This window comes from Atractosteus spatula, chromosome 4 (assembly GCF_055471065.1).
Source record: "Atractosteus spatula isolate fAtrSpa1 chromosome 4, fAtrSpa1.hap1, whole genome shotgun sequence".
NCBI classification, from domain to species: Eukaryota; Metazoa; Chordata; class Actinopteri; order Semionotiformes; family Lepisosteidae; genus Atractosteus; species Atractosteus spatula.
This window is the reverse complement of record NC_142709.1, coordinates 15,670,900-15,693,090: the sequence shown is the minus strand read 5'-3', so window position 1 is coordinate 15,693,090 and position 22,191 is coordinate 15,670,900. Positions and strand designations below refer to the sequence as shown.

Sequence of the window (22,191 nt, the reverse complement as noted above, 5' to 3'; positions counted from 1 at the left end):
CTACAGGGCCCAACAAACCACTTGAGAGCCCTAGGGGTCTTGTTGAATTCTAGTGGTTATTCAATTTCAGGCAGAGACTGCCGTATTAAATATAAAAGTGAGACTGAATGAATATGCCAATTTAAAAAAATTAAGGAATAAATACTATAATTGAGACACATACCTATTCCACGAATAGCTGGTTGGGACAGGGTTAGCATCAGCCTTACAAAGGAAGACTGGATTGCTGGACGAAGTCTGCTCTGGTATTATGTTTACTGACTGCGGGGAGTCTGAAAAACAAAAACACAGTAATTACAGAGAAACTAACTTTATTGTTCTGAGAAAATACCAAGCTCACAAGAATATTTCTAACTACTCACGTGCTCACATTCATCAAAGTGACACGAATAAAGACATTTCACAATATTAGCCAAGTAAAACTCTGTTAAGTAGATACAAAGCAGTGAGCTGCTAAAATTATAGTCCCACTTCTAACTGTTGCATGCTTCTCCCAATTTAGCTGTAGCACTCCACATTGAAGACCTTCGGCCAATAAATAAAAATAGCACATGATCACATTCACAGCTAGTGGTACTGTATCTGATTAGCCAGATGATATCAGTCCAAATATAGCTTCGCTCCTAGGCTGATTGTAGTTGTGGTTACAGAAAGATAAAAGTCAAAGTCAAGTAAAAACACTTGACAGTTGCAAAATAGAAAAAGGAACTTTTAAAATATTCACAAACCTATCATCACCACAAACAAAAACAGAAACGATTTTGTAAACATGCTTTTCTATTCTGACAAAGCACACCCTGTAATAAACACTAAGAAAATGGAAACCCCCTAACCAGTAAGTGTCTACAAATACTTTTGATTTTATAAACAACTCAACAGTCCTAGTTTCTAATGTCAAGCTCTATAAGAATAAGGAATTTGCAGTTCCAAAAAACCCATTTCCCCACCTTGATCTAACGGCTGCAGGCTTTCATTCCAGGTCAGCTCTTATTGAGCTCAATCCACTCATTACTGGCTTGATGGGACCAATTTAAAAGCTTCTCCCAGCTCCGAGTGCTGGTGCTTTAGAGGGACCTAGAAATCCTGCAGAAACACCAGCACTCCAGGGGTACAGGACTGACCACTCTATGCTGGGACTTGTTTGCACTTGGACCTCTCCATCGATCTGGGTGAAGTGTCTCTGACCTGTGGCCTCCCAGATGGTGGCCTATCATTGATGGACTGTGTTTGGCTCCAACATCCCATCAGGTTAGAAATCGCTGGTTGTGAACACCCAGACTGCTGACAACAGTGCAACAGCTAAGTCCCATCTCCAACACACTGAGGGCATGAAGACAATGTGCTCTTGATAAGCGGATCACATTGGTTCCATTCTGTGTTCTCCTTGAATTTCACCAGGCTTGACATTGATAAGATTAAATCACCTAATCATCACTTGTGCCAAAACAATTTCCTCACTCAGATAGTTTAGAGCTTATGCAACAGATAAAATAACTCACGTGCATCACATTCATGAATGATTAATTACTTAGAATAATGCCTCAAAATGTAATCAATATCCAAAAATGTAATACCTAAAATTTCTAAAAACCTGGCTGCATACATAAATCAATACATTTCTTTTTATAGTCAGTATACATCTTCAAATGAGGTTTGCTGTAGCTTCGGTAAAGAACAAGGCAGATGATTTCTGGTTTCATTTCCTTGAGAAGTGCATACGGGTCTGTACAACTGCAGAGCTTAGAACTACAACCCTGTAATTTTAGTCATTAATCACTTCTACTGCTACTTTAGAAATTATATAGTACATAAGGAAAGTATAGTTGACAAATAGTTTACTCAACCAACACTACTGTAGTACCTCTTATTCCCAGTGACACATTTAGCCAATGTCCGCCTGGAATTTCCTCCCCCTTAAACATTTGTTGTATCTCTGCAGCAGCAGAGCCTGGTTCAGGTCTTAAATTAAAGCTAATTTACTATTTATCACACTTCAGATATCACAGCTTTTAGATATAGAAGAGTGATATTATAAATCAATAAGACACATTGCTGAATTACATAAAAGAAATACCGTGCTAATGTTTAAATTATGCTCTGTAAAAAACAGTCTAAAGGCCATTTGCTTCAGTCAAAATACTTCTGTAAAGTTTTACACACTCAAGTGAAAGACATAGAAGTGAGAGAGGTGACCATGCATGCCCAGAACATGACATAAACTCCACCATGCATTGGAACTGCAAATACTAGCCTAGCCAACAAAGTTTTATAGGCAGCGCAGACCAAGATAAACCTGTACCAAAGTGCTGGAGAGGTTACGGTATGGAGAAACAAAGGAACCGCAACCTGATCTAATGTGATCTACCGTGATCAATAGAACCAGCTCATCTGTGAGGCCTGGTGGAGAGAATATCAAGGCCTGGCTCACTCGTCTCTATTGATGACACAACTAATGATGGCAGCAGCAGAAGGACTTCTGAAGTTTACAGAAACATTTTGTGTAATTTTGTCTCCTACAACATAATGCTGGCACCTCCAAGCTTGACAGCTGAGATGGTGCTGACTGGGTGATGTGGTCTCTTGGGCTTACGCTAAATTTAGGGATTTGCATTTAGAGCTATTTTATCTTGCCTGACCATAAAACCATCTGTCGTATATATTCAGCCTAACCTTTATGAGATTGAAGGTGCATTTTCTTTTTCACCTCTCATCCATACTGACCAGCTATGTGCAGGGACCAGGATACTGTCGAATTATGAACATTGCCTGCCCTTTCGGACACAACTTGCAAATGTTTCAAAAACACTGTTGGCTTCACTAACCGGTTTCCTGATACCCCTCTGCTCATTTTGCAAGAGTGGCCTGTCTAGGTAGTATGGCACACATCAAATTTCTTAATGACTAACTTCACTGCACTCAGTAGGATAAATAACCTTTGTCCTGAGCTGTGTGCCTCTCAACCACTTCATCCCCAATTTATCTTGAAAACTCCTTGGTATTCGTGGCCAGTCTGTACCATCATTTAATGAGTTGTGGCTGAAAATGAAGTACTATTTGAAGGAAATTATGAGAGAGAGATATTTACTGTCAAAGAAGTCAAGTTAAACCAAATTAATTACCCACAGACAGAGACTAATATATTGATTTTGTGACATTTGCACCCAAAGTGATTTAAGGTTGCCGTAGAAAGTGATTGTGTAGAGTCTAAATATGAAGTTGTCTTTCAAAGCGTCATGATAGCCAACCCAGAAGACAAGAACACACAGTCACTTTTTGGTGGCTGTGTCTGTATCTTTTAGCAAGTGGACTAGGACACAAAAACACAACCTGCCAGCAGCTACAGAGTACAGGACTTCCAAACCACACAGCCACAGGGCGACCAGTCTACAGGTCTGCCTGGAAGAGGAAGGAGGGCAGAACTCACAGCGCACGTCCAGCCTGTGAGAGACGACCAAGTCCGTCTCCAGCGCCGGGTGCCTGACGACACACTGCACCTCCTCCTGGTTCAGGGACCTGGTGGGCACAGCACAGAGGTGGCTCCTGATGGTTATCGTGCCGTTCTTGTTCTCGGCGATGTTCACGTCCTCGACGCCTTCGTGGGGGAAAGCGGCTCTCCACGACACCTGGCTCTCCGGCTTGGCGTTCGCCGCCGTGCAGGTCGCCACCGTGCTCCTGACGCTGCTCTCTTCCACCCCCGAGGACACGGTGACCGAAGGAGGAACTGGCAGGGTATGTAACGCACGTCAGGAAAATACCAAACTTCATTCAACACGGTCTTTTTCATTTGACAGAAATATTTAGTGACTTTTATTTTTATTTCCATGTGAATGATGCACCTCTTTCAGAAGAGTTTCTAATTTATGCATTATCTAAGTATCTTCAAGTCTTAATTAGAAACTGGATATTGGTATTAACGACATACTGTATACTGTACATGAACAAACTAATACCACAGTACAGGATCATAGTTTTCATTCACTGAACCTTGTTACACTCCCAATGTAAGTATTCTGTTTGGTGTACATAATATTATTGTTTATATTTGGTGTGACAAATAAATAAAATGATACAAAACACTTGTCCACCTGATCTGAGTATGTAATTGAAATAACTAAACGACAAATTCTGAGCGACTAACTCAGAAGTGGTGCATAAATTAGGATATTAATTTTCTTCACTTAAGACTTAGGTGGACTGGGTTGCCTGAGGATTTGTAAACATTAGTCACTGGAATATTTTTGCTAATGAGGCGCTGTTTATTATTTTGCAATATTGAGGCAATAAGTCTTTTTTCACTTTGAAAATCAAGCAGTAAGTAACCAAGGGACAGTATTTGCCTGTGAGGAAACCCTGAGTTTTTTTAGGTCTTACTGACACAGTTCTAAAGGATCCAAAACCTTAATGCATGACAATTTCCAACTAAAATTGTGAACACATACTACCACTGTAGTAAAATTTAGCAGTGCCAAACAGCCCACTTGGCCTGTATATAGACCCTGATATATACTTTGGATATATGCATAGATATTACCATAAAGCTTTCATCATTTAAGATAGAATTTAACATACTGTACCTGTTCATACAAATCTTAAGCAGATTAGTAATATACAAAAATAAAAAAATATTTTAAAAGAACAAAAACTACAGACTTACCAATTACTGAAAGTGGAATCTCGTGTTTGTACGGTCCAGATGGAAATATTGTGAAAATGCAGATGTAGATACCTTCATCAGAAAGCGATACATTTGAAAGCTGAATAGATCCATCCAAGAATGTGTAATTTCCCACGAACCGGACTCTTCTTCCAAACTCATTCATGGCACGGGGGCCTTCGTCAGTGTATATGAAAAAGTTCACTGGTTCTGAAGCTGTTTTTCTCTGCCAAGATACCTGTGTGAGTTTTTCTTCAGTGTCGATTAATCGACAGGTTAAAGTGGCATTTTCTCCCAATGCGGCTGTTTTCTCTCCATCTATGACTTGTATTCCTGTGGAAACAAAACAGTACAATACAGTAAAAAATATACAATTATATATTTGTAAAAACACATGTTAGGGATCACGGAGAGATTCTAGACTCACTTGGGCCACAGCTTTAAGCTGGCAGGATAACAGGATGTTTAACAAATCTGTTTAAGATTTGTCCTATTAAACTCTGACAATTTCAGGTAAACTGATCATTTCAATACCTTTGCCAAAATATTGGGACCAACAAATTAAACTGTGATGTTAGCTGAATTCATCAAACACTACCCATGAAGAAAAAACATGACTGGTAAGTTTAGCTCCTAAGTATTTTATTTAGAATAAAATCAATTAATTGCTGCCTCCTCTTGTCAGAACCTGTTCTACCTTCTTCAGTCAATTGAAAAAATGATAGTGTTCATCCTTTTTTACAGAAACACGCATATTTGGAAAATTGGTTCAGTGCTACTCGTTAGCGAGATGTTTTTTGTCTGGGAAATTAGGCTCATAAAAGAACTGTGAACTTCAAACCCTTTGACATCAGAGCTCAGTGGATTTGAAAATCAAAATGAAAACCAAAGATCTTTCTGTAAAAAAAAGGCAGGCAATTTTAAAGTTGAAAGAAAAGAAAAAAGCAGAACCTTAGCAAAAGAGATTGGGCATACCCAAAATCAACAATCTGGAAGAAACAAACCACTGGTACACCTACTGAGGAAAACATCTGCAGATAAGAACAGCAAAATGATCAAAGTAGTCAAGGAAAACCTTGAAACAGCCTTCACTAAAACTGCAAACAACCAAGAAAATGCTTCCATACTTATTGGGCGGTACTGAACCATATAGTATGAAAATGAGCTTAAACACATGACTAGTGCAAGCAAGAAGTTTATCACGAAAATATCAGAATGGCCAAGTCAATTAATCCAACTGAACTGCACTTTACACGTTTAAAACAAACTGGAGACACAACACCCCCAAAATTGTTAAGAATTCCAAGGTGGCAACTGCAAAGTCTTGATAAAGCATTTCAAATGACTGCACAAAAGGTTTAGTGAGGTCTGCTTAGTTTTGTTCCAATCTGATCTCAGACTCATACTCATAAAAATCTCAAATAGAAATTGCTTGATTGTGAAGCACAAATATCCATTTCACTTTGCTGGCCTAGTACTGTTGTAAGGTTTCTCAAAAATCATAATTATACAAAAGTTGTACTGAAAGTTATTATATATTATATGTTATTCAAAATGGCCATAACTGTGCATGTTGTGACAAACTACACAATTACAGTTCTAATTATATTCAGGTCTGCTTAACTGAGCACATCTGAGATGCTGGGAAAAGTCCAGACATGAATTAGATGGTAGGAGAGAGGCATTCTGGTAAGCATCTTTGTCAGAATAGAGTAAGGGTCTCCATCTCTGATCCTGGAAAAGCGTCAGCCACCAGGGTTTTAGGTCATTACTGGTCACTAGGTCACTAGTTTCTGAAAACTTTGAAACCACTTCATGGTGATCAGCTAAGCAGGTGACTTGTTAAATTATATTAGATATAATTTTGGACCCAAACCTGATTGACTTCATAATCTTCACAAACAGGTGACTTATAAAAAAACCTGGACTGTGGCTGCTTTGTAGCAGAGCTCTGTAGTGGGAGTGCGATCCAGAGGGTGGTGGAGCATTTTATCTCTGTTGTGGGCAGACTGGCGTAGAACTAATTTACTGCATTATCGGTGGGAACAGGTGGTTAAATATTCAACGATCCGGTATAACACAAGTGTTATCTAATGAAATTCCGAGAACAAGCGCATAATTTGGAAAGAGTATGTCGATGGCACACACAAACTAACACACCCAACCCAGTGCAGACAGCACAGCTGGTCAGGAAACTGTTTTTATTCATAGTAACTTGCAATAAACTAGTGGAAAGATTTAATTTTGTTTCATTTTTTTTTATTTAGAGGTCTATACATTAACAATAGGATCATGACCCATGACTTTTTTTCTTGTCCAGAGACTCAACACCACAGTTTGTGGGAAAAACAGTGGCGTAGAAAGACATTCTGCAATGTTTCAGGCAATGTATTGAATTGTTAATGTCAGGTAACAATTGTCAAGGGAACATAAAATATTATCTTGTGGCTTTGGCAGTTAAAAAACAATAAAGCTCTTCTATGGAATACAATATACAAAGTTCTGCTTTCACACTGCTAACAGATAAAAATTAAGCACAAGCATATGGCCATGCTGATAATGCCTCAGTACTGCTCTAATTGGAAGGAGGGGTAGGAGATAAAGCATATTTTGCCAACTTATCTTTGCTTTGCAGAAACTTCAAAAACTGACAAAATATTTAAAAACCTTAATGTTTTGTTTTCAATATAATTAAGATACAAATACATCTCTAACATCTACATTGTTTGTAATTAGAAAAATTACTAAATTAAAAGATACTTATATTATTGAAAGACATTTAAAATCTTCACAGGGTAATAGGCAAATTACTCATGAACTTTGATAAGTGATGCATGTTTTCTGAAAACTAGCATTAAACTCACAAATTGCCTACATTAACTAAAATTCCCCTGTTATACTGAGAAACATGGCAATGGAAAGTGAAATCAACACTTTTAGCACGCAGGAAAGTACCAAAACTGCACAGAACCCCAACAGCACATCAGGCTCTGTGCAAACTTCACTAGTGAAATGCATGAAATGTAATTTATGATGGCTATGCTAAAATTATTTAAATGTTTTCTTAAACCGGATTTTTTTTTGCAAAACTAATGTTTTAGTTACTGCAGTCCTCACACCAGCATTACCTCTAACAAAATCCTTACCAGTTTATCAGGCAAAGGAGAGACTAAGACTGAAACAAAAGCTGCAAAAGAAACGTCTGGGCTGTGGTTTCATGACCTTCACGTGATCCACAGCTCTTTTCCAATTTCTTTTTGCCAGGCATCGAATTCTCTCTCTCGTGGGAACACTTGGACAGCCCAGAAAGAAAATAATCTCTCTGCAACTCATAATAGCAACACAATACAGAATGGAAAGTTGTTCGGAACTCCAGAAAAGTGAGAATTGAACAAAAGTGAAAAAGTGAAAAAGAAGCACCTTTAACAAAACTCGGAACGAGGTTATACTCTCACGCAGACAGGATATGACAGATCAATATCAAGGGATGCAGAAGTGTAGAACATATCACAAAGCCATGTTGTATTTGGTGATACCCTATTTTTTTTCCCCAAGAAAAGGCTGGAGGAGATCCTCAAATCTGTTTGCTACTAATTACCAAACAAGCAACTGTAGGTGGTCCAAATGCCCTTCTCTAATGACAACTATTCTTGTTCTATCTTGTTTTGCTGGGGCTTTTCACCACATCATGTTCACTTAACCTGAACAGAACTGCCGTTCACCTTCCGTGGTGCTGGACATTAGCCTGAATTCTTAATTCTTAATTATCCCACGCAAACACAGACTTTACCATGCAGCATGAAAGGTCTTATTTAGTTTAATTTGAATGTGAAGGGAGTGAGTGTGAAGTTGTGTAGCACAAACTGAAGATCGACAAAATAATACAGGGCATGTGGTTTACCATCTACTGTGCTGGAGCTGCCTGGCACCCACGTCTGCAAGGAAGAAATCTTTCTATGATAGAAAACAAACGGAAGCCAGGCGTGTTGCCATGACTACATGAACTACAGCACCATGGGAAGAGCGCCTACCTCACCTTGATAAGTAGCACATTTAGGCCCTGACGCACCTTTTCCATTTCAGCATAATAGTATTACAAATCACTAAGAGAGCGAGAGCTTCTGAAATCCAGTTAGCCTTTCTTATTATGCTTGTTTTTATGTTGGAAAAAGAACCTCTCATGACAAAAAAAATCCTAAACATGCACAACACACCTGCTTTTTTCATCCAAAACTGTATCTGGCTTCTTAAGTTTAATCACAAAACACTTGTGCAGCTCAAGATTTACTTTAACTACAACCAAATACAACATCTGACATTTTTATCAAATACATGACCTTAACGGGATTCCTGGGAACATTTTCTTTTAGACCTAATGTGGATTTTGGTGTTTTTGTGCTGCTCTTTAGCCTGCATACACCACTTGTAACTTGAAAAAAAAAAAATTATTTTCTGCCTGCTTATATGTAAATTAAGGTAACTTCTTACAGAAAGCACCTGAGCAATCAGCGTGGTACAGTACAGCTTGTAGGAATCTGATTACTGAAAATTGATCACTTCCTAGATAAGATTCAGAACAAACTGTACTAGATCTTAGAAAATATCTCGCAAATAATTAACATGGGTTCATACATAAACATCTTTATTTTGGTGAAGAGGTTCAAGTAGGTAGCTGTATCACCATACACAGACTGCAAAAGAACAGGTTAAGGTTTAATCTTTGCTGAAAGGAAGAGAAAAGAGAACACACTTCAGCTGTGGAACCTTCTTCAGGTGTGAGGGAGAGAGGGGAAATAGGAGATAATTAAGGCATGGGGAAACAAAAGACAGGGTAGTTAAGAAAGGGCACGGAGCAGGGGAGAAGGAGCATTGACACTCAGGGAGAACAGGAGGAGAGCTGTGAAGTCAAAACCTGCAATTGAATAGACTAGAGGATTTAGCAGTAGAGAGGGGGAAGGTTTGATCCTAGTTTCAGGATAATTTTGGTTTCGGATGTCTTTCTGAAACCCCTCTTGTGAGGACACAGGTGGACAGATCAGTACGATCTTGGCATTAGAGGTGACATGAGGAACTATCAGTTTGGAGAGATCTTTTATCCTTACAACTCTGAAATGATCCCTGCCAGTCTCCTTCCTGCCTCACCAGTGTAAAGAACTGGGCATTTTCTGCAAGAGACACAGTAAGAACATTTATTTTGTGCTTACCTTTCAGCTGGCTAGTTTACCTCTGGTTCATGACCATCCAGGGAATTCTATTTACTAAGCAGGTTGTTTTTCAAGAAGGTAGAAAGTAAAAAGGGGGGCTGTTTTTTTCTCTGTATACTCAAAAATCTATTTTCTCCATAAAAACTGCCATTTAGAAAAATAACTGTTCTTATAGCTATTTCAGTATATTTTCTCTTGTATTATACACAAGTACTCCTTTTTTAAATTTCCAGTCCATTTTCAAATTTTTGTGGTTACAGCACCTGGTTCACAGAAGCTTTAAGTGCTCATTAACAAATTATTCAGTATTACAGAGAAGGCAATATATACTGATGGAAAAAAGAAACGCAACACCTCCTCCTCCACACTCTGGCCCTCCTGTCTGCATGGAACAGGCTGAAGAGTGACTCATCCGTGAAGAGGACCTGATGCCACTGCTGACGAGTCCATCGCAGCCTCTGTCATGCCCAAGCCAGTCTGGTGTGACATCTAGGAGGTGTGAGCAGAGGGCCTCTGAGATGTCACCTTGCTATACGGCCAGCAGCATGGAGCCTCACAGTCCCGTCACTGATGCGGGCACTGTGTCTACCAGCAGTTTCAGCAGCAGTACGGTTGGCAGATCTGAAACGATCTGTCAGATGGACCAGTCGGATGTGTCGGTCCTGCTCTGGTGTGGTCACTTGAGAGCGACTGGATCTTGGACAGTCATCTGTCCTGCCGGTCTGATGAAACCTTCTCTGCAGTCGGGACACAGTGGAGTGGCTTACTCCATAGTGTCTGGCAACACTGATACATGACATGCCTGCCTGCAGCATGCCAATGGCCCTCTCCCTTGCTTCTGGTGACATTCAAGGCATTATGCACAGAAAACTGACTAAGAGTGGCCTTTTTCTTAGAGACCTAAGCTTTGAATTAAGGCCTTTTTAAGGGAGACCCGATCAGGCATTGTTTCATCTGGATCTCGTCGGGTAAAAGTGCACCTAACGAGCTTTCGTGTGATTGGCAAGTTGCAATGCCTCACTGCACCAGCTATATTGCTGGTCAGAGGCTTAAAACAAATTGACAACTTTTCATGAAAGTACATAAGCTATAACTATAGTATTCTCATTCCAGAAAATGTTGCATTGCTTTTTTCCATCAGTATATTTTACAAAACACACACTGTTAAAATATATTATTAAAATTTAAAAAAATTAAAATGTGTCAACATTAAATTATTCAGGCCTCTGCTCTGCATAGAAAATCACATTTTTGTGTTCACACAATGGAATAGGCTCCTGTATAGAGAAAGCTATATTTAAGAAAAACACAACTATAGGGTTGTTTTTGTAATACTCTCTAATTTGACACAAACTATCATTTAGTCACTTCTGATTATAACTTACTAAGCATTTATCCCGGGACTGGAATCTACACAGAGATTGTAGTAAACAGTGCTTGAAGACAATTCTAGCAATGGTTTGCTTGAAGATGTTCATAAGACATTAACAATTCTAGGCTCTAAATCCATCAGTGCCTGTAACCAATTTCAACAGTTTTTTATCTGTTTTAAATAAACAAATTAAACAGCCTCTGAAATTGGTGAGAATGGCAGAATCAGTTTTGTTTCCTGGCTCTGCCTAGCACAACACCCACTCAGACTCTGGATTTGGAATTCATGACCATTTTTGTGCTACCTACAGTACAAATCATTATTTTCTCCCTGAAACACCTCTATTAAAACAACAACAGCTGCGCAGCTGTTTGCCGACAACAAAACAGAAAAAAAATGTTTAAATACAAAGACGGGTTTAGGAAGAAGGGAAGATCGCAGGTGCTGAAGGTCTGCAGTGCTTCCTGTTTGGACTTTTTTATCCTCATCATTGCTCTCGTGAAGCCAACCATGCTGGTACAAAGAGCACCACAGCACAATTAAATTTATTGCACTGACTGGACATTAAGCTGCACTGTTTCACAAAAAAATGACTAACAAGGAACCTAATAAATGAAAGGCTAAAGTTTCAGGTGCAGACACTTTTTAATGTGTGAAGGTATAAGAAAAAAATCATCCTCACACAGCTCAGAACTTTTCGGGTACTGAATGATCAATGAATATTTTTAATAATGTTATTTTTAATTTTTTTATAGTCTGAAAATGCGCACTCAAGCTTCCTGAAGTACATCTTTGAGGTAGATTCCGAAAGGAGAAGTGGAGTTTTAAATGAAAGTTGAGGAAGTGATCAAACCTTAATTTTACACACTTCTCCCTCAGCTCAGTGTCAGGCACTTAAGTGCCCACTTTTGCCAGAGAGAATTCCTGTCATCTTCCGCTGTGCTATTTACTCTCTTGCACTCTCTTGCACCTCCAAACTGAATTCCAGTGGTGTTGCCACACCCAGCTAACTCCCTGCCCTGGCCAAACTCTTTTCCACTATCCTCCCTTGAGGCTCCACATTTTCAACCATTCTTCAGTCCCAGATACCAGCACCCCACGCATTTATAACACTATAACACTATAACACTTTCCCGAGCTTTTCTGCAAGGCCCCTACCAGTCACACGAAACCACTCTGCCCACTGGTCCACCACATTCCATTTATCAGTCTCTGTCATCAGTTTTCAAGATGTTCCTTACTTTACAGAGCTGCTTCAAGTTAGTAAAAACAGGTCTTCCATAACATGTCCAGACTTGACCAATTAAAAATGCTCTATTTTTACTTCAGCCATTGTGTTATAGATCTGCTTGTTATACTCAAGACTATTGTCTTAATACAGCTTACTATTATTATTAATAGGTGGCCTGACATTCTTATGCAGAATATACTGATGCAACACTGATTTCATGGTTCCATCAATAGTTACAAGCCACCCAGGTGCTGAAACAGTAAAAATCAGTAAAAACCATAAAAATCCTACCAGCATACTTGACGGTCAGGATAATGCTCTTCTGTTGGAAGGAACTGTTTCGTTTTTACCATACAAAATGTTTCTCATTGTGGCCAAAAGATTAAACTTTTTTACTTTTCTATCCAGAGAACATTCTTACGATAGTCTTGTGGATCATCCTGGTGCTCTTTGATGAACTTGAGACCTGTGGCAATGCTCTTTTTATATGAGCAATGGTTTCTTGTTGTTTATCCTCTCATGAGCTATCCTCTCAGTCTTTTCCTGATGGTTGAGGCAAGACCACTGACATTAGCCACAGCTGGATGATATCCTTAGATGATATTAGATTCTTTGTAACATTCTGGATAATTTAACAGGGTGCTCTAGGGGAACTCTTGCCAGGGTGACTTGTTCAGAGTTATTAGTGGTCAGGGATACTTTAACTTTGAAGACTCTCTGGCAGTAGATGGAAGGAATATTTAGAAATTAACAAATTTGACGCTCACAAGTAGCAAACTACTTTTTATGAGTAGAATTTGAAATAGAATTTGAATTTCTGTCAACTAATCTTTTTCATTTTCCACTAACTTGTATGATGAAGACCAAACTTGGATAGTTTCTAGGACAGAGCTACCCAAACTCAGTTCTTGGCTGTCACCCATTTAACCACTTTATTTTAATTATCATATATGCACAGAAATAATACACAGAATACACAAAAATACCCATTCTGTACTTTTGCCTCACATTCAATTTTTGAACAAAAAGCTATTCTGACTTCCTTGTCCCAGTACTTATGGCAGGTATATACAGTACTACATCTATTTCCCTTGGGGTCTTTGATGAGTTGGAGGATGAATGGATTCCTTGGTGCACAGAACATGAATGTGTAATGTAATATTTTCATATAGTCTTTCAGCTGAGGTTAGGCCCATAAGCCTCCAGCCTAACAGTACCCTTACACTATTATGACACTGTTTAAATAACTTGCAATAAAAACAAAACCACTAGTGAGAACTAGGAAAACCAGGGACTTCCAGATCTATGAAACAGTTATCAACAATAGGTACTGTGGTTTTAATATAAGGATAACCAGGCCTGGCCCAAAGCAAATACAAAAACTCGATTGCCTATGATCTTTAGGTTTGTACTGTGTACGTTTTCTTATATGAATCATGGTTTAAATTCTGTTACATCTAATTCACTAGCTGAGATAATATGCAAAGCAGAAATATGAGATATCCTCAGTTTTATTATATCCACCACACGTATTTAAGTGTTAAAATACTCGGAAACTCCAACAGTTATTCTTTGGTTAAAACAACCCAAAACCCATGAAGTGTTTTTCAGTGTGTTAGTCACAGTTTCACCATGCAGCCTTAAGTAACCGAACTAAATTTCCTAATTTCCTTATTACAAATAAAACAGATCTGATTATAAAAATGACAAAAAATGATCTTGCAGTAAACACTACACGTTGCCAACTGTTGTTTCAACTTGAAGTATTTTTCCCCACAATCTCAGCAAAAGAAAACTGAAAAAAAGCAATATCCAGCTGGAATCAAAATTTAATTGAAGAATCTGCATTTCAAGGCACAATATATATAAAAAACAAAAATACATTAAGAACTGGATAAAAAAAGCCCCTCAGAATAAAAAAAACAGAAATAGAATACAAACTGTAGCTTTTGAGAAAGAAGATTCAACATTTTGCCACCTAGGTTAAAAAAAGGGAGCACCACAACCCTTTGGATTGCAGATTCAGAAATCTGACAAACAACATGTATCAAGGCCACTGCAGCTCCTCAATATTCATACAAGCGATGAAACTGTACTGATCAGTCTTCATGTCATCAATGGTGTGGAAAAATGGTACAATAGGACAAATAATCTTCCATTTAACCCCTTTTTATAGTGCTTATGTTATTTTTTCCTTTTTGAAATATTTCTGCCTTTTTTTCTTTGAATGCTCTAGTTAACAGTCTATTTTTGAACCTGGTAAATCAAAATATGCATTTGGAATACTGGTCCTGTAGGAGGTTAGGTTCACTAAACTGCAGTAAAATCTTTGTCATTATTCTAAAAAAAATAACTGTGACTTCTGACTGCTAAATGACTAAACATTATAGGGAAATAAATGTGTGAACTATAAAAATGCTCACAACATTACTTTTTAGTAACTTAACTTATATTACAAGTTCCTTTTGCAGCACAGAAAACACAACCCTTCCCATGATTAATTAGGTCAGGCAGCCTCTGAATTCAATTGCAATACCAGTCAAACATTTGCTATGGGGGACTGGTGTCCAGTGATTAGAAACTCCTATCTGGACACACAAGCAGATGCTTTGCAAATCTGTTTGACCTCCTTTGTAAGAAAACCAAAGACATCTGGACTTCTCAATAATTTTCACACAACTCTGAAAATACTGAAATGGAAGCCCTGATGGGGCTTCAACCACTTGAAACACTATTAATAATAACATAATTATAATTCATAACAGAAACTGAACACTCAATAATGTACTAAGAACAGTAAACATTCACAGTATCTCTACACACCACAACATGAGTGTGACAATATATTTATATTAATTTTTTTTAATACTGAACATTTTTTCGTGTGCAATATAGTACTGAAAAGTAAGCTGTTTAAATGCTTGCAGAAGTGCATGCTGTGACTGCTGTAAGGCTGCAAGTTCAGATTTTCAACTTGTAAACTGTGAAGCACAAACACACTGATCTTTAAAACTCACAAAGTAACTGTTGCTCTATAGAGCTCTAACAGGGCTCATCTGGGGGTAGGCCTGTTGTAGTGATGTAACCCTATGGAACTTTAAGACACTGCATACATGCTGGGTCACATGACTAGCCTTAAGGCACAAGGAATTATTTTACTTCCTGACCTGCATGAAGCGATGGATCAAATCCCGGCCACAAATGAGTTATGTGACATGACTTCACAAGATCTTACAGGAAAGAACATTGTCCTTTAAAATGAAGCCTTGCCCATTCTATATTTTCTATCGCATCTTAATTAGATAGAATGTATTACATTCCTGGTCTACACGAATGTAATACGGCATGTGTTCTTTTCATGTCAGCAGCTCAGCTTTTTACACGGCAAATTACAGAGCTTAAAATATTCACTGAATATAGCAGTGGTTCTCAAACTGTGGTACGCGTACCGGCAGTGGTACGCCAAGTGACCATGGAACTGTGTCGTGTGCGCTGAAAAATCAGGACGGGTTTTCATATTTTGTATTTTAATACGTGTCGAATACGCAGCCTACGTACTACGATACAGTGCGCGCTAATACTTCAGTGGACACAAGAGATACTCTGTAATTCTATACCACTCTATAGGAATGCGTGCTACGGATGCAAGTGACCAATTGTATTTAAAAAAAGCTACTGTATCTCCAGCAAATAGGGAGAAAGGCGAATGTGCGTGATTTTGGAACAATGCCAACGTTGTAAACACAGGAATGCATAGAAATACGTGCTACGAACGCAGGTAATCTTGTGAGCACAGGAAAGCGTGATAACAGAAAAATATTTAAGAACTGTTCTAATTTGAGAAAAATACACCGAACGTCTCTGTGTTTTGCTCCCATGCGCATGAAATAAAAACTTTAAATAAATACGGAAATAAAAAACGGAAACGCGGAAAAATACAAGCTTGCGGATTGCTAAAGCAAGTAAGCTACACTATTTTTGAAGAACCTTATTTACCGTTGGCAAAAGAGCTGACACGTATTATGTGTAGAGAAAAAGCTGCAAAACAGCTCGACCTGCTGCCCCCCTCCCCCTGAAAGACACAGTCATTCATAGAATTATTGATATGAAGGATTATATCAAAAGTACACTGATAGAGCGCGTTAAGATGAACAGATGTTTTTCACTGCAATTAGATGAGTCTGTAGTCGATTTGGCCAATTTGCTCGTTTACGTTAGATACGAGTTTGAGGGCATGTCCCATGAAGACTTTCTGTTCTGTAAACCGCTACCAACAGGAACTACAGGAGAGCACATATTTCAGCTTCTGAATGAATTTATCGAAGAGAATGGCCTCGACTGGATAAAATGCGTCTGAGTTTGTACAGACGGCGCTAGAGCAATGACAAGCCGACATAACGGTGTAGTTGCACGAATTAGAGAGGTTGCTCCAGAAATTAATGTACGCATTACAACATCCACTGCGAGACCTTTGCCGTCAAGAAAATGCCTGACGATTTAATATCTGTTAGACTCTGTTGTATCAAGGCTCGAAAAATTAATTCACATCTGCTTTGCTCAACTAAACAGGCTCACCCCTCTCACTGAAATGGTGCTTTTTTATTAGTTGTTGTTAATGTTTTTTTTTCTGTAAAACACTTTGAGAAGCCACCTTTAAAGGCGCTATATCAAATAAAGTTTATTATTATAATATTTATTATATGTATGTGTGAGTGTGTGCACGCGCGCTCATGTTGGTCATTGAGAATTTCTGGGGTTCCTATGAGATGATGACTTGTAGGTGGTACTTGGATGCTTTGGTTGGATTAGGGGTGGTACTTGGTCCAAAAAGTTTGAGAACCACTGGAATATAGAATTAAATTATCACCTGGCTCTCTTACAGAGAAAATGGGTGTTTAATAATTTGCAATTCAAAGTCATTAATATTCTCTATTTCTGTGTGACTGGATTTCCCAGGGTTTACTGTATGAGCTCAATACACCAAAGAGATAACATCACATGAGATGCTTTTCGCAACATAGTTTACATTGCCTCTATCATTCTTTCATACACTTTCTTTTGGATAAAAGTGTCACTCCTTCTGCCTATCAAGATAAATCTACTTTAAAATGGACTTAAATAAGACCTACTACACATTAGTTTAAACAGGACGGATTCCCATCTAGACAACTGATATGCACTTCAAAAAACGATAACGTTTTCATGATTACTTTTCAAGCAATGTGAAAGTCATACTCTCAGTGTCAGGTAAACTCTACTGAAACACAGCATTCATAGATAGATAAATAGATAGATAATACTTTATTAATCCCGTAGGGAAATTGATGGCCAAGAACAAGAAATATTGCCCTGATGAACAATTATTCATTTTCTTCTGCTTCACGGTCTGAATAAAGGACAACATAATTACTGTATGTTCTAAATTTCTCCCTTCTGCAAAATGGTTAGGGGAAAAGAGCACCCCTCTGTGTAATGAAAATTCCTTACCTTCCACGGGAATGTGTAGTAGAAACAAGATCCAAAAGGCGGCTCTCTCCATAGCTTAACAAGACTGGGACAACAAACATTTTCCAGAAAATGCCTGCAGACAAAAAAATGCCAATTTTTTAAAAAAAACTATGTTTTTTGACAGGACTTTGATGGAACAAAGCTAATAAAAAAGATAGTTCAAGTACAGTAGGTAACTGCATTAGCACGCTTAGGCTGCAAAGGAACAAGTAAAGGCTTATTACATGCTGAAAAGAGAAGAAAAGAAATACAAATGTTTCGGCTGAGGAGCCTTCTTCAGGTGGACACACACAGTATAGGAAAAACTACAATGCTTTTAAGGAATAGTAAGCAATATTACATAAACCATGACCTGGGAAGAGATTTTAAGAGCAGTTTAGGCTTTTTAAGCTGTTTCAAAATGGGTCCTCCTGTCTGATTTGAGGACATCACAACTTATTCCCCACATTTCCCCGCAATTCCCCACAAGGAGTGGTTCTGAAATCCGGAAGAAAAAGTAAAAAATGCTAAGTTTCATAGCTTTCAAGCAGATGACAGTGTCATGAAATTCTGCAGAAGCAAAGCATAAATTCTGCAGACGTAAAGCAATGTTACAAAACATACAGTATGATAAGGAACGACAGTTAGCAGTTACTCAAACTTATTAGTGTAGCCACCTTGTTTTATGCAGCAAAAGACTTGTCAAAGCTTGAAATAAAAAAAAAATGCCTTATTTCACGCAAGAACAAAATCCATAGCTCAAATTCAGATTTTCAGGAGAAGATGCTTTACAGGTTTGGAGCTACTTTTTAACAATGTATTTTGAAATCAGGTCACAGATCCCCCTTTTTCAATCCAAGCAATTTAAAATCAGAGAAGAAAATGTAGGTCTTAGTTCATGGAGCAGTATTAAAATTAAATTTAGAATGCCTGGCAAGTAGAGAGCTGTTGCCTGTGATGATTTCGAAAACATGAGAAAAATGAGAAAACATTGCTCAAGTAATAATTTTGGTGTTACACACAAGACTTTTTCTCATGCTCTACAGTCTTTGCTTGTGGTTATTTCCTTTCATCCTTGTATATAATGATCTTATTGCACAGCTTTGCAGATCCTCCTTGTCTGGGTGGTGTCTGGATTGTTCATTCCACTTTGCCACATAATATTTGTCAAGTAAGTACCATGCTTGGTGGAACATTTAAGCAGAGATGGAAAACACAGCTGTACTGGTGGTTCAGTGGTAGAATCCTCACCTGCCAAGCTGAAGACCTGAGTATGATTCCAGCAGCCATATCACCCTGCAACTCACAACTGGCTGAACAACACTGAAGCTAAGCAGGTGTGAGCCTGGTCAATACCTGGATGGGAGACCTCCTGGGAAAAACTAAGGTTGCTGCTAGAAGAGCTGTTAGTGGGGCCAGCAGGGGGCGCTCACCCTGCGGTCCATGTGGGTCCTCATGCCCCAGTATAGTGATTGGGGACACTATACTGTAAACAGGAGCCGTCCTTCTGATGAGACATAAAACTGAGGTCCTGACTCTCTGTGGTCATTAAAAATCCCAGGGTGTTTCTTGAAAAGAGTAGGGGTGTAACCCTGGCGTCCTGGCCAAATTTCCCATTGGCCCTTACTAATCATGGCTTCCTAATAATCCTTCATTACTCTGCTCTCCTCTGCTGATGTGTGGTGAGCGTTCTGGCGCACTATGGCTGCCGTTGCATCATCCAGGGGGGGCTGCACATTGGTGGTGGTGGAGGAGAGTCCCCATTACCTGTAAAGCGCTTTGAGTGGAGTGTCCAGAAAAGCGCTATATAAGTGTAAGCAATTATTATTATTATTATTATTATATTATTGTTATTATTGATTCACACCCCATCCTTATTGCTATTATGGGAATAGGGAATAGGAAATCCAATCATGCTGATAAAACTGAACCCTTCTTTCAAGAAATGGCTGGATGAGATAACTAGATCCATTATTTACTAACTGCCACATGTATGTGTAATCTTCCGTTATAAAACCGATCAATGAACTGAAGGGCAAAGAACCAGGACCTCACTGAAAGACTGCTACTGTGCATACAGGACTTGTGATACTTTAAATAACATTTAACATTTGTTAAATATAATTTAGTTTAAATTATTCATTAGAAGCGTATAATACTTTGCGTTCCTTAAACACACCATGAACACTCTATAACCAACAATACTGTCAGCCAGACTCTTTTAAAATATGAAAGCATGGAAAGATAATAAGTTAACTTTGTGTAGCTTAGTATAACCACACTCCTGGAGTGGTCAGCAGTTTCCTAGACTAAAAAAAAGTAATTTGCCTTGTTTTACATTCTTTTTTGGAATAAGAATTTTGAAACTAGTTTGTTCAACAAAAGAACTTCTCTTTACTAGAATTCAAAAGTTGTTATCTAAAGCAGAAACTTCTGAAATCTAACTTGTGGTCATCAGACCTGCTGCCTCACAACTCTTGGTCCCAGCTTTTGATTCTGAACTGTGGGTCTTGTGTGGGGAATTTGCATGTTTTTCCCCAGACTATTTGCGTTGTCTCTGTGTACTTCTCTGTTTTTCCCCAAAGTACAAACACATGCTGTCCACATTAACTGGGTTTCCTAATTGCTCTGCAAATCGTATGCATGTTTGAGAGGATGCATACATCTTCCCTGTAATGGACTGACGTCCTGTCCATTGAGTATTCTGCCTTGTAGCTTGTGATGGACTGATGTTCTGTGCAAGGGTGCAAGCAAGATTTGTGCATGTGCTCCATGATGGACTGGTGTCCTGTCCAGGGCGTGGCTCCTGCCTTGTGCCTAGTGCATGCAGGGTTAGGCTCTGGGTCAAGGTGACCCTGTGACGTGAGAGACTGCTGCGTCTTCTGTTTCACTGAAACCAGTGCTGCAGTACAAGCCACTGGATTCACGCTTTACAGAATGGATCACACACCTGATATTACCAGCGAGGAAAAAGGAGGTGCTTTATGATTAATAGGTTTGGTGCACTGATATAGAGATTCTCAAATCTTCTAATCTGGAACACCTCACTATCAAATGTCACCCTGACTGCTGATTATATTCGTATGATTGCCAATGCTGAAGTGAGCTGTACAGCATCAGCAGAAAATATGAAAACATGCACACAGAAGCTGTCTCTATCTTGGCAAGGCACTGTAATCTTTAAAAAGTACAATTAAAGTTCTTTCAGCACATCTCTGTTCCCACAAGCTGCAATAACACACCAGATCACTGCTACGCTACCTTTAGAGGAGAATACCACTCCATCTCACATCCACGCTTTGGAAAGTCTGACCACCTCACCGTGCTCCTTCTTCCTGTTTACAAACAGAAGCTAAAGAGTGCACCACCTGAGGTAAAGATGATAACAAGCAGGAACTCACAGACTGCTTTGAAATGACTGATTGGTGTGTACTCCAAGATTCCTCCACTGACCTTAAGTATACAGAGGTGGTCACATCCTACATCAATTACTGTGTGGACAGATGTAGTCCTACCAGGAAGATCCAGATATATCCCAAAATCATGGATGAACAAAGACATTCACAATCAACTTTCAATCAGGAGACACAGAACTGTACAAAATTCAAGGTATGACCTGGAGAGAGCCATCAAGCTAGCAAAACAGTATTACAAGGACAGATAAGAAAAACAGTTTGGGGGCACCAACTCAAGCTGCATGTTGCAAAGGTTGCAGACTATCATGAACTATAAAGGCAATGTTAACAAAATTTCCTCCACTGGAAATATCTAACAGATGACCTGAGCCTCAAAGTGGGTGTAGAAGGTATACAGAACACCAAGTCCGACATCAAGGCTCCCAACAAACCATAAAATCAGCTGGCCCAGACAGTGTTTTCTCTCATGTCTTTAAAACCTGCGCAGGTCAGTTATTTCCTGTATTTACAGGTATTTTTAATCTCTGTATCTGTCAGTCATATCAGAATGCTTCCAAAAATCCAGATTCCTTACTAACCCATCAACGAATCTAAATATGAAGAACATGGTAAAATTCCAAACCTTTTTTAATTGCGTTGTTGTTTTATGTTGGTTTTAAGGCCATAAGAACAGTCACAAGCAAGATGAAGCCATTCAGTGCATCTAGCTCAGCTGTACACACATTTTGGAATTTTGTTTTTGATCAGTGTTGGATGCTTTAGAGAGGAAGAAGCATCTCTCCTTGATGAAAGAGATTTCTCAATCAGCTAATGGAAAGACTGCAGAT

General features: G+C 38.8%; 1 protein-coding gene across 12 annotated transcripts in view; it reads right to left on the bottom strand.

The window, feature by feature from the left end:
• Window positions 1-22,191, bottom strand: part of LOC148835913 (nectin-3-like protein) — a 73,179-nt gene that overhangs the window by 7,557 nt on the left and 43,431 nt on the right. For 11 of the 12 annotated variants that reach the window (XR_016090928.1, XR_016090926.1, XR_016090927.1 and 8 more), the window contains 4 exons: window positions 17,949-18,042; window positions 4,655-4,987; window positions 3,425-3,721; window positions 164-272 (listed from right to left, as the gene is read on the bottom strand). Coding sequence is in view for 9 of the 12 variants with exons in the window: in XM_088912992.1 (XP_088769118.1) it covers window positions 164-272; window positions 3,425-3,721; window positions 4,655-4,987; window positions 17,949-18,000 (791 nt within the window). In the remaining 3 variants the exon portion in view is untranslated. The remainder of the gene's footprint in view (window positions 1-163; window positions 273-3,424; window positions 3,722-4,654; window positions 4,988-17,948; window positions 18,043-22,191) is intronic. The other variant, XM_088912998.1, reaches the window with a different exon arrangement.